Here is a 13,610-nt window from a genome sequence, read left to right as displayed (position 1 = left end):
CTGTGATTTATGTATTTACTGTGGAGTGCTGAACTGATTTAGGTGATGATTAACCGCCGCTTACTAAATCGGTTAGGTATTTATAGTAAGCAATCATTATTCAATACTATACTACGAAAATATAGGTAGATATAGTCCGCGACAGGTCGAGATGGCTATTGGGGTATGAGGCGCGGGGACACCACGCAGACCCGCACGTCACCCGTGCTCGCCCGCACTGGTTTAGTGCGGGGCGCTCCCTCCCCGATTGCCATCTCGACCTGTCGCGTACTATACATATATATAGGTATAGCTGTTTTAAAAATCCCAATTTAAAAAGTAGCTGGTACCTACTCATCAATTGATACAGACAGGAATCTTGATTCAAATTTCAATTTTACGTGGGCATGATTTGTATAGTAATAGATAAGGCTAGCTTTAAGTTTCATTGTATTATTTTCTTTAAAAAAAATTCAATACAAAATAATGTAGGTTCCGCTTCCGACATCGATCACAAAAATTGTGATCGATTCAATATTCCGTTATGTTTTTCGAACCCTTTTGCATTTCGCGGGCCATAGCTACCACCATCAAAGAATTTGCATTGTACGTAGTACACCGTGTATTCCTATGTCGATGTTCATAGCTTAGAGATATTCATAGAGATTTATATTTCTCGACTGTTGAGTGAACAGACGTCATTCCTAGTGGAACGCGACCATTATCATTATTATTATGAACGCAACCCAATGATAATGTGGCAAAACGTCAAATTCCGCTGTCAAAAGAAGAAAAGATGATACGGAAAACAACAGCTGTTTTTGTTTCCTAATCGTTGAATACGTGGTATTCATACTATATCAAAGGTAGCAATTATACTATTTTATCAGGTCATGTTAGTTATTATTAGTTTTAGCGTTAACAAAAATGAAACAAAGGTAAGTATTAATTCGGACACAAAGTTGTTTATTCAATTGTGTTTACTCGTTGTCTTGTTGTTTATTAGGAATGTTGTTATCCAGGACGCGGGTTCTGTACAGCGGGGATGAATTGACGTCCAACATGAACGGTTCTCACGACGATATCGATGTTCACAGCGAGATTCAACTGTACAGGATAAAACCACAGGATCACTTCATTGAGGCACAAGTACAAGAGGGGGACACGTTACAAGCTATTGCGCTTCGGTTTCATTGTTCTGTAAGTCTATTTGTAGCGATTTATAAGTAGTACAATTTTATTCACTAATTGCTTTCAAAATTTCATTTAAATTCGGTGTTGAGATTTCACAGTAGATACTTATTATATTGATTATAAGCAAAAAGTAGAATAGAATAGAATAATGTTTATTCGAGGTATATAGGTGGTACATGGTGTAGGCAATATCGTCCTGTACAGCAGTGCAACACCTCGAACAGGTAGGCCACTCAGCTTGTGTTGAGACGTCGGGCCCCTCAGACACAAACCTCTAGAGCAAATATCTGAGGTACCAGATGCCCCAACGCTGATTTTCAGTGTAGCCTTTACACTTTATTTTTTAAATTTATAGATACCCTTTTAGGGTATATATTGATATAAATTGAGCCAGTAGGGAGATGGCCCATATTATCTTTAAAAAAAAAATGTTCACTTTAAAGTATTATACTTATTTTTCAAGCCTAATTTGAGCAAATAAACCTGTCTATCGCTATGCTTTGTATAAATTAAGTAGGTATCAGGGAAATATGAAAATAAAAAGCCTTATAGTTTTAAGCTTATTTCGATGTTAAACAACATATTTTGATACTATCTGTCCCGGCTTACTCACGTGTGTAGTCGACGTTAGCCCGGCCCGTTAGTCAAAACCGCGGCGCGTGCGCGGACGGACTCCCTTGAAGAAGGACCCCGGATGGGTTCGAAACTAGTCGGGCTAACGTCGACTACACACGTGAGTAAGCCGGGACAGATAGTATTTATAATGGAAATCACTCACGGTAGTTTAAACGCTAAAACATATTTTGATGTAGAAAATTGGTACATACTACAGATGGGTTGATGATGATAATATAGGTATGAAATATGATAATATGGGTTGAAGGATAAGACTGCTTTTATATTAAAGCTATAGTATATATATACCTTAGAAACATACCAAGAATATATTTTGTCAATTACCTACCTGTTCCTTGTGCAATTTATATATTGATATTTGCAGGCCTAATCAATAAACTATTAGATTTCAGAATTGAAGAGAATCAACCACATACATAAGGACAATGAAATATTTGCAAGACGGACTATAAAAGTACCCGTCACTCCATACTCAGTGCTCACAGAGATTATTCCGACTGCGAAGCCTGCAGAACCTGTACCCTCCACAAGCACCTCGACTAGCCTCAATTTAGAAAATCTACTTCAGAGCCCTGTGCTAAACAGAATACCTCAGAACAACACTGCAACTTCAAATGGATCTAATACAAATGAAGGAGACTTCTCTATTGACTGCAACGCTGTAGTTTTAAACAGTACTCTTGCTCCTTCAGTAATTCCTTATACAGATACAGAGCAAAACGAGCTGGCCTCGGAAGACACACAGTTACTTCCCAACAAGGACAAAGAACCAGTTGAAGCAGTAGTAGTGAAACAGTTGACATCACAAGGAGCAGACCTTGGACTAAAGTGGTTCCATCTACTGGCTTTTGTGATAGTTCTTGGTGTATTTGCACCTATTATATATGTTCTATTTTTCTTAGACAAACATGAACACTCAGACGTACCACCATTACATCCAACACGATAGATGTATATAATGAAATATTACTATGTAATATAAAAGCTTTAAGTTACGGCAAATTTTGATACATAATTTTTATAACGTGTATTGATGTATTGTATATTTTATTCAAATAAAAGAAAGTTGTGATCAATACTTATAATAATTGTATTGTTGTAAGTGTAGCTAATTGTGTTACTCATTTCCTCCTTTCTTTACACTGTGTTTTTTCCAAGATAACAAGTAGGTATTTAACCTTCGTAATGTAAGTTATCTCTCTCTCTACTGAACCACAGAATAATATATTTAGTACTAACGTAACTAAACGTCTGACGGCCGATGTTACTAATTTTATTTGTAGCACTCCCATTGTACTTGTATCATATTAGCTTAGGATAATTATTATTGGAGATGGCTGCTAGCGTGATTAATATTGGACTAATTGTGATATGGAATATCGAATGGTTAAATAATAAAGCTGTGATAGCCTAGTTTGATCCCGGGCACGCACCTCTTAACTTTTCGGAGTTATGCGCGTTTTAAGTAATTAAATATCACTAGCTTTAACGGTGAAGGAAAACATCGGGAGGAAACCTGAGAGTTCTCCATAATGTTCTCAAAGGTGTGTGTAATCTACCAATCCGCACATGGCCAGCGTGGTAGACTATGGCCAAACCCTTCTCAGTTACACTCTGAGGGACCCTGTGCTCTTCGGTGAGCCGGCGATGGGTTGACCAATCTCATGATGAAATAATAATGAATATGGGTTGGTAAAGAATCATTGAGGACTCTTGTACAATGTTGAAATGGATTAGACAATGAGTTTCCCATGAGATCGAATACCTTGCATTCTGTTGGTTTCGAGGAAACCACCAGAATGCAAGCCACCACTAGCTGGCGATCCCTTGAGTGGGGTGCGCGCAGTAGTGTGGCGATTGCATACTTGGATGGAGTGGTCGTAGCGCGTGGCGCACGATGCTATGGCGTTCAGTATGTAGATGCGCATAGAGTGAAGGTGGAGCTATTGTAGTGCGGGGCATCCCCGCGCCTCATACCCCGATTGCCATACATATCTGTCGCAGAGTAGCTCTAAGGCTCAATTTACATTGAAAGGGAATCGCAGCGAATTTCTAAAATATTACATAGCACCACCACGTTAAACATTTTCTACCGATAAAGAAAACTCCCACGCCGCGGGAATTCCCGCGCATTCTGGCGACATTTTCATTTGGGCAAGAAAGTGTTTACGAGGTCCACCTCGAAAAATATATATCTCCAGATATATATTTTTTTTAAATTCATAATAGGCGCACGCTTGACCACGATCACACCTGATGGGACGCGTTTGCCTAGAAGGTGCCTATTCACTCTTGTTTTAAATATACCCGGATTATAATTTGGCAGGAAACACTGATAAAAGTCAGTATGCTATGTGATATTTTAGAAAATCGCTTCCATTCGCCTTCAATGTAAATTGAGCATAAGGCTCTCATTTAGAGCCCCAAGCTCAACGGGTAGAGGAGTGGACTGAAAACCGAAAGGTCGACGGTTCAAACCCCGCCCGTTGCACTATTATCGTACCTACTCCTAGCACAAGCTTGACGCTTAGTTGGAGAGGAAAGGGGAATATTAGTCATTTAAAATGTCTAATATTCTTTAAAAAAAAAAATTTAAAGTCTTAGGTAACGCGGAACGCCGTACTTCTTGAATGCTGTAAGCTGTTGTCGTTTGTGCAGGTATATTAAATACAAAGCTATTTACTTCCCCTTCCTGCTGATACTGTTCTCAAATGCAATGCTACTCGTCACAATGTCAGAGCATTCACGAAGTTTGGCGTCACCTATACCATGATAATGGGTTCAATTATTGAAAAATAAAACAAAAAAATCATAAAATAAACCTTTTATTTCTATTCCAAATTCGCGTAAAAATACAATCGATGTAACAAATCACTAAATTGAAATTTAAATCATTGCCATTTTAACTCAACCTTAGTTTAAGTTTTCAATTAATATTATATTGATAAATGCTTTCCTTTTCTCCGTTAATATAAAACCCGTAAATCAACGGTGAATATTATAGACATTATATTTTTACCGTCCAAAGTTCATACAAATATGAGCCTCAAGAAAATAGTATCTTAATCAAATGGTGAATTGTGAACTTATAAACTAATCCTATGAATTAACGCTCAGAATCAAAAGTTTCCACGGCCGAGGTTGGGGTTGCTTTCATGTACACTGAAATGTAGAAAAAAACCTCATTAATATTTTTGTTTTGAAAAGTTCAAAAACCAATAAATTTTGTAGGAAATCGTTAGACACAATCGTGAGAACAGAAAACACATAATAATTATTAAATAATTAATATTAATATTTACTTCCTATGCACATTAGATACTTTTTGTTTTACAATAACTGTAGAATCATCAATTAATCGAACTATTTATTCATTCGATTGTATACAAAACTTAGTGACAGGTCAGGTAATTTTAACGAAATAGGTAGAGGAATAAATTTGTTATAGCTAATTACTTTAAATAGTATATAAAATTATGGACAGTATAAACATTTGTGCATCGTTCATCAGATTTAGTAAAAAAAAACTTTGTACAGTTGTTGGAACTTGCGGAAAGATTTCGCGCGCCTCGTATAAAAGGAGGCACGGTAGTCGCATTGCAACAGCTAATTGTAAAAAAATCGATTTCTTTGCTTTCTTTTGTACTACTAATTTTCAAAGGTGTTGCTGATGTATGCAATCACTGACCTCTACTAATACAAGTTCGCTGGACTTTGAGATGGTAGATTTTATTTTGATTCTCGGGAAGTATGCTCCGTTCGAAGCGACACAAAAATTAACTGTCATTTTGCATTGTACAACTGTTCCAGTGCACTGGCATGTCCATTTCAGTGATATTATAACTCTACATCGAACTTCGGTCTTTGAAAGCTTTAAAAATTCGCAGTTGAAGAGTTTAAAGTATAGAATAGACTTAGGTAAAACAGACAAAAGGTTAGCACAAAAATAGGTTCCATAGACAAATAGTACAGCACTGCCACTTTTACAAGTCGTATAGGCAAAATTCGTTTACATCGGTTTACACCAATGCAATGAAATATAAACCTTATTTCTTGTCGTTTCGATTTTAATCACAAGAACAACAGACACTCCTGCTATTTCGCTCAAATTTGCGCATAAGAAACAATAATAATAGCGGACGGACGCGCGCTATGATTGGCTGAGATATTTTTGAGTCATTCAAAAATAAAATTTCTGTGCAGGTACATCGGCGTAACTTATGAAAGTGGTAGCACTGTAAAAGGTTAGCCACAAATATAAATTCCATAGATAAGTAGATACGGAATGTAAGGTTGTGTGTGATGAGAGTGGTCTTGCGTCGAAGAGTGCGCCGTCGCTTTGTAGGTAGATTAGTGATTCCTTGTTACAGTAAGTCAAACAACAAAATCACTAGTCTTCCACACAACGCGCGGCCGCCGGGCCCGTTAGTCGATGGAGGCGACACCTAAAACATTTGTTATTCACCACATTTAGACATGTTAGATACAAGCACTTAATGTTATAATACTTCTATAACTCTCAGACTAAGAATCAAGAGACTTGTCAGACGCGTCTACCCGAAAGGGACAAAACAACAAAAGAAATCATACTTACGAATGAAAGGTTGTTTCATAATTTGCGTTTGCCACAACTGTTTGGCACAAACTACTACGTGCCCAACAAAAAAAACTAAACTATGACAAAGACAAAAAACTGTGCTTATATCTCTATCACTCTTCAGAGCTTTTCTATACACCTAGCTTGCTCTAACAAGGTATTATTATTTTAATGCCAAATCTACCTTGATTCTTAATCTGAGCTATAACTCCAATACATTACACAAAAATCACTTTCAAAGTTGAAGAATCATAGTCTATATTATCAAATTTTGGTTGGATATAAAAATATTTATTCCAAACTTCTACAGTTTCCAACTAAGAGGAGCGGAGATGAGATGTATCCAATCAACCAATCAGATTTTCAAGAATTTGATTGGTCAACTGAACAGTTCTCCCCTCCTCCTCGCTTAGGTGGAAACAGGGTCTAAAAGCTCTTGAATATTTTAACTGTTCAATTTCTTCTTATTGTGTATATACTTAATATAATAATGAATATTGTTACACCTTAAATATTATGCTGATTTGATGTTACAATACGGTATTTGACAACTAGTCAAATCAGTAACTTTTTATCAAACGTCAAAACGCGCGCTTAGTATGCGAGATTCCATGGAATACTGGAGTGTGACGTCACAATCATATGACGTGCTTTTTTGAGTTTAATCGATAATTTAAAATGGTTATTACACCTAAAACCAACAAAGGACGTGGAATTTACGTATTTTAGAAGATCCTCTATTTAAAATAATTTATTTTTGATGAAGTCAAATACCCAATTGTAATTTTCAACTCTAAATAAAAAAATACCGAATAGTGACCGAATATTCGTTGCAACGCTTAAAAACTTTATTTTCAAATTTAACATTCTTTATTTCATTTTCTAAGTGATATTGTGGCTTATATTTTTCTGTGTCTTACCTGAGCTCAGTAGTGCGACTATGATGATTAAGGCTTAAGTACAAATTCTTCAACTTTGTAGGCTCCACTAATACTATTATTACTTAAAGTATGATTAGGTTTGACTATTTTAACAATCTCACTCTAAACGTTAATATTACAATAACAATAATTGAATGTTCACAAAATATCAATTTATTTAATTAGTGAAGTGATTTTATAATAAATAAAGCCCAATAAAAATTACGTACAGTACGCGGCAGAAGTACATCGGCCTTTAGAATGACACTTCGGCTTTGTAGAGCGTTGTCTCTGTCACTCATACCTATATGACGTTTTTTCGGTCTCAACGACAATGTTCTACAAATCTGCTATCACCTTCCAAAGGTCGATGTACATTACTTTCTGCCACGGACAGTGGCATATGGTATGTACGTTATGTTCAGCTATAGTGTAAAATTAAATCTATATGACAGGAAGACCCAAGTTTAAAAGAAATATCAAGTACCCAAAGTCTACTAAAATCGTATTTATTTATTACCTTGAAGTGTATCGCACTCTTGGTCAAAGCCAATGGCATGTACTACTTATGCGTAAGTTTATTTTTATTTGGAGCCAATTCGGGAAACTCTTCAAACATTCTATTTTAAAACAATATGTTATGTTAGTAATGATGATATGGATACTGACATAGATTATTTATTACACAAATATTAAAATAATAATATAAGCTTATATGCCTACAAATTGACTTTTCACGTGCCATTTTACCTTTGTGTCATATTTTATAATTTATATAGTGTTTTGCCAACACTTCAAGGAAATTTCTAAATAATTTTAAATACATATCAAAAATTGCGAACCGGCAGGAATCGAACCCGCGTCTCCTGGGATCGCGCCCGACGCTCTGACCACTAAGCTACAGCCCGCTTACTGCCAGTGACGAAATTTCTTTGTGTCAATTGTCATGTCAAAAGAACGATTTTAGCCCTAATTTTAAAGGCGAACCCAACCGTACTATTTGACATGACAGTTGACCCATAGAGTTAAAATAGCGCATGAGAAGTCATTTTGTATGGACTATACAGGTTTGTACTGCATGTTAAAAATACAATTTGACAGATTTTAATGTAGTGATATCCTTTTCTGTGGAAAAGGATGTCTTAGCTTCTGAATTTATCTATTTAGTTTTTGGTTTCTGTAGTCTAAAGTGTGGTGGTGGTGTGGTTTCTGTCACACACAATCTCTAAACAAAACTAAAGTGTCAGGTTTACATCTATTGCTATCTCTTTCACAATTGCCCGTGCAGAAAAGTATAGTACTAGATTTAGACCTGTCAAATCAGTTTAGAGATTGAATACAACAGAATACGGTATTTGAGACCAAGTCAAATCAGTGACTTTTAATCAAACGTCACAACGCGCGCTTAGTATGCGAGATTCTATGAAATACTGGAATGTGACAACACAATATCATAAAGACGTACTTTTTTAGTTTAATCGATAATTTAAAATGGTTATTACACTTAAAACTAACAAAGGACATGGAATTAACTTATTTTGGAAGATCCTCTATTTAATAATCACTGAGAAATAATTTATTTTTGACATTTTTGACCCAATTGGGATGATGACAATGTCAAAAATAAATTATTTCTTAGGAATCATTAAATAGAGGATATTCCAAAATTCGTAAAATCCACGTCCGCTGTTAGTTTCAAGTTTGCAAACCATTTTAAATTACTGATTTAAGTAAAAAAATCGGCCACGTGCGAGACAGGCTCGCGCAATGAGGGTTCCGTACTACAGTCGTATTTTTTCGACATTTTGCACGATAATTCAAAAACTATGATGGATAAAAATAAATAAAAATCTGTTTTAGAATGTACATGTGAAGACCTTTCATATGATACCCCACTTGATATAGTAACTCACTTCGAAAGTTGAAAATACTAATTATTAGTTCATGACCACCTTTTAATTTTTTTGTGTGATCTAACCCTAAATTCACGGTTTTCAGATTTTTCCCCAAATGTCAGCTATATGATCTACCTACCTCAAATTTCATGATTCTAGGTCAACGGGAAGTACCCTGTAGGTTTCTTGACAGACAGACAGACAGACAGACAGACAACAAAGTGATCCTATAAGGGTTCCGTTTTTCCTTTTGAGGTACGGAACCCTAATACGTATAATCAAGTCAAACACTTATGACGTCACATCTGTGTATTTCATACAAGCTCACTCACTCAGCAAGCGTTTTGACGTTTGATAAAAAATAGCTGATTTGACTAGTAGTCATTATCCCTATTGGCCAACACCGTGTCAACTTGTCTTTATCCAAGCAGTAGCAAAGTAGCAGTGTCAAATAAGAAATAAGCATTCGCAGTTGCTTCTATTAATTATTGAGTGCATGCACTTAGTATAATTTTCTTTCATACATGCTAATACTGGCCAGTTGTTAACGAATATTCGGCCTATATTCGGAATTCTCGTTTTGTCTATAGTCTATATTAAATGCTGAATACCGATAAAATAATTTTCTTATAGAAAAAGATTTGATTTGAACTTCTACCCGATGCCTATTTATAGTCTTAGTAAATAAAGCTACACTTTGTCTACACAAACAAAAAAACCAGCCTACCGATTCACTAACTCAGTTTCTAACACTCAATGATAGCCACCAAACTCATTTGACATTTGTTTTAATCTATTGAAGGTTTTCTACGAAAAAATATTTTAATATCACTCAGTGAAGCAGCAATATAGAACCAACCAATGTCAATAGAGTTATCTTATTTAGTGTTAGACACTGAGTTAGCGGTTCACTCTGCTGACCGCCATTGGTCCACCTTTTTTTACTAACATTTATCTATACTAATATTATAAACAGGTAAAATTTGTTAGTTTGTATGTAGCGTGTAGTCAGTCTACGTAGGTATTACCAGTGAACGACGTAGCATAGAAATATTTCGTATGCTCCAATAATGCGTAACGTAATATCTACTCTGGTGGGCGGTGCTTTTAATCTCAACGATAAGTAATTATAGTCAAATTGAAGACGCGTGCGTGTTAATCCGTGACTGTCACTTAGAGTCGGTCAATCAAAGCAGCAGCTAGAGTCGCATGACGTAGTATAATAAAGTTATGTTAACTTATAATCATGAGTCTGCTGCGATTTAAGTTTTAAGAACTGGTTGAAGTTCCGTGTTAAACGGAAGTGGTGTCTATTTTCGTATGACAAATGTTATTAGAAATGCGGTTTCTATGCTTTGTCGTTCGCTGGATTTTACACATTGCAACGAACGTGCATGCGTGACGGCGTGTGGCAACCTACTGACTCGTATGTTTCCCCGGGGATATACATATGTACTGAATAATATTAGCTCGGCTCATGTCCTACTAAGGTAGGATCAGACACTGACCTCTGTTGCAGCAGGTACTGCGCCTTCTGTATGCGCTGTGGCGTGCCGGTGATGGTGATGATGCGATCACTCGCTCCGGGCAGGGGCTCCGCGATCTCGATGCCGGCGCCCGACTCCCCGCGGATCTTCCGGATCCGCGTCCCCGACTTGCCGATTATCGCGCCTGCCAGCTGGAAACAAAATGCATAACATTAGGCTAATTAAATGAATAGAGATGATTACTACTATAGTCGAATTTTTAATTAAACAACATTTTTTGACGTTTCCAGTGTTACCAGATTTTTATGGAAAATAAATAGTGCGGGGGGCAAAAAGAATCACCGACTGATGGTTAACGAAAACAAATAAGAAATATCTTATTTTGCTGCAGAATTTGGTACATATGTACGTTCGGAAGTAATGCGCGTACATACATTTCAGCGATTCATTTTTATGTATGTATATAGATATGTCTATCACATACATCTTTGGGGATGGTGACTTGCGTGGTGGTCTCCTGCTGGTTGCCGCCGTCGCCGTTGAAGCTACCGCCGCCGGAGCCGCGGCCGCCACCGAAGCCACCACCGCCGCCGCCAAAGTTGCCGCCACCGAAGCCACCCCGCGGGGGCCCGTTGAAGCTGCTACGTGGTCCCGGCCCGGAGAAATCATTGAACGCTCTTGGTGGAGGGCCAACTGAATACAAATTAATTTATCTGTTACATGAATGTATATGTATATAACAAACACACTCCCACGTACATCATCATCATCATCATCATCAACCAATAGACGTCTTCTGTTGAACATAGGTCTCTTGTCCACACGCCACGCCTACTTGGGGCCCAGCCGGTCCAACCGTAGTATCTTGTAAATTATATGATGTGCCTACATTCTGGGGGTAAATACTTGAGTTAGCGGCATTTAGCCACCATAGTGAGTGATTTAAGATACCTGTAGTGCCATCTAGTTAGATTGTTGTAAATTGCTTTCCGTTCTAAGGTGCTGATAAACTTGAGCATTCACTTGTAACAGAACATCGAGCATTCGCCGTTTTTATTTTTGTCGAACTGAACAACGAGCCGAGCCAAGCATAGAGCCAAATATTGCTACGAACGAATGCTCGTCTATTCTTCATGAAGATGTCAGACTGGACGGTCGCGTGTGCTCGCTAGAATGCTCGCCAGAACGCTCGATAGAATGCTCGCTAAAATGTTCTCGTATTTTTCAGTGATGTAACATTCACGCGAATGCTCATTACAAGTGAATGCTCAAGTTTATCAGCACCTTTAGGTTCGTATTGCGTGATTGCTGTATGATTCTTTCGTAATGGAGCCGCTTCATGCTTTATTCGCGCAAACAACGTACAGCAAGCATCGGCAGTACTTTTTTACAGTGTGTGGCTATAGTTTGGCTTGCAGCCAATGGATCGAAACGAAAAGCATTGGCAAGCATACGCAAACACTCTTCCATATGCTTGTCCATGTGCTTGTTGTTTGTCACATGCATGAGGCGCGTCCATAAGAGTATGAGGAGCTTCATCTAGTGTCAACATGCGGCGACCGCCACAAGATAATTATACACGCTGAAATTTTAATGGTTGTTTTCCCGAAGCGAAATGATTTCGTCATGGTATTACAATCTAAATATATAAAGTGAAAAGGTGACTGACTGATCTATCAACGCACAGCTCAAACTACTAGACGGATCGGGTGGAAATTTGGCGTACAGATAGCTATTATGACGTATGCATACGCTAAGAAAGGATTTTTGAAATTTCAACCCCTAAGGGGGTGAAATAGGGGTTTGAAATTTGTGTAGTCCACGCGGACCAAGTCGCGAGCATAAGCTAGTCAATTTAAAAATAAATAAAATAATGGAATAAAAAATGGCTAATTACAATCGAGAATGTCACCTGGTCCACTGCGACCCATCGGAGGACCTCCCCTCGGCGGCGGGGGCCTTCCTCCAGGCCCCATGGGCGGCGGCCCGCGTGGAGGACCACGCGGCGGCCCGCCCCGGGGCCCGCTACCTCGGGGCCCCTGGCCGCTGCCGAAGCCGCCGTACTCATCCGCGTAGTAATCATCGTAGTTGTGTGGATCATAGTTCTGGATGGCACCTTTGATCGGCACCTGAAATGTGGTTTTAGAACGTTATTACTTATATGTAAACTAGAGGATGCCTGCGACTTCGTCCGCGTGGATTTAGGTTTTTAAAATACCGTGAGAACTCTGATTTTCCGGAATAAAAAGTAGTCTATGTCCGTAAAGGTATCCCTGGTATCGAAGCTATCTCTGTACCAAATTTGGTCAAAATCGGTTCGACAGATTGGCCGTGAAAAGCTAGCAGACAGACAGACACTTTTATCTTTACAGTATTATTTAGTATGGATTACTTAGTACGATTTTAAGTCACCTGCTTTAGAGCCATTACCATTAAAGCTGGTGTCTCAACTATTGCATACTAGCTGATGGCCGCGACTTCGTTCGCGTGGACTTAGGTTTTTACAAATCCCGTGGGAACTGTTTGATTTTCTGGAATAAAAAGTGGCCTATGTCACTCTCCAGCTCTTTAACTACACCCATGCATAAAACCACGTCGATCCGTTGCGACGTGATTGAAGGACAAACCAACAAATCAATAAAACAACAAACAAACACTTTCGCATTCATAATATGGGTGGTGATTTTGTTTATAGATTTCCAGGTAGATCCGGCGCTACCGCGTTGGCCTTTGATATGGCTTCTGTGACCAACCTACAGAGAGATTATAATTTAAGTATCTCTCGTATTAACCAAGTGGTTAGGACGTGCGCCTCCTAATCGGAGATCGGGGGTTCGATCCCGGGCACGCACCTTTTTAGGAGTTATGTGCGTTTTAAATCATTCAATATCACGTGCTTTAA

The 13,610-nt window shown here is 38.1% G+C and overlaps 2 protein-coding genes across 13 annotated transcripts in view; one reads left to right on the top strand and one right to left on the bottom strand.

Annotated features, from left to right (window-relative positions):
* The first annotated feature begins 705 nt into the window (after positions 1-705).
* Positions 706-2,916, top strand: LOC117991814 (lysM and putative peptidoglycan-binding domain-containing protein 3). Of its 3 annotated transcripts, none has more exons than XM_034979428.2 (3): positions 706-845; positions 986-1,179; positions 2,195-2,916. In XM_034979428.2, the coding sequence occupies exons 2-3, from the start codon at positions 988-990 to the stop codon at positions 2,756-2,758; spliced, it is 756 nt and encodes a 251-aa protein (XP_034835319.1). In that variant the 5' UTR covers positions 706-845; positions 986-987; the 3' UTR covers positions 2,759-2,916. The 3 variants fall into 3 exon arrangements, with proteins under 3 accessions (XP_034835319.1, XP_034835322.1, XP_034835321.1); XM_034979431.2 differs by having other exon boundaries at positions 710-845; positions 1,002-1,179; XM_034979430.2 differs by having other exon boundaries at positions 751-917; positions 1,002-1,179.
* A 1,702-nt stretch (positions 2,917-4,618) lies between these two features.
* Positions 4,619-13,610, bottom strand: part of HnRNP-K (Heterogeneous nuclear ribonucleoprotein K) — a 50,370-nt gene continuing 41,378 nt past the window's right edge. For 9 of the 10 annotated variants that reach the window (XM_069505636.1, XM_069505633.1, XM_034979268.2 and 6 more), the window contains 4 exons: positions 12,606-12,837; positions 11,193-11,401; positions 10,730-10,899; positions 4,619-4,971 (listed from right to left, as the gene is read on the bottom strand). In XM_069505636.1, coding sequence (XP_069361737.1) covers positions 4,929-4,971; positions 10,730-10,899; positions 11,193-11,401; positions 12,606-12,837 — 654 coding nt within the window. In that variant the 3' untranslated portion in view covers positions 4,619-4,928. The remainder of the gene's footprint in view (positions 4,972-10,729; positions 10,900-11,192; positions 11,402-12,605; positions 12,838-13,610) is intronic. The other variant, XM_034979271.2, reaches the window with a different exon arrangement.

The sequence above is a fragment of the Maniola hyperantus genome, chromosome 20 (genome assembly GCF_902806685.2).
Source record: "Maniola hyperantus chromosome 20, iAphHyp1.2, whole genome shotgun sequence".
Lineage (NCBI taxonomy): Eukaryota > Metazoa > Arthropoda > Insecta > Lepidoptera > Nymphalidae > Maniola > Maniola hyperantus.
The sequence above is the reverse complement of the archived record's forward strand: the minus strand, read 5'-3'. Positions and strand labels throughout refer to the sequence as shown.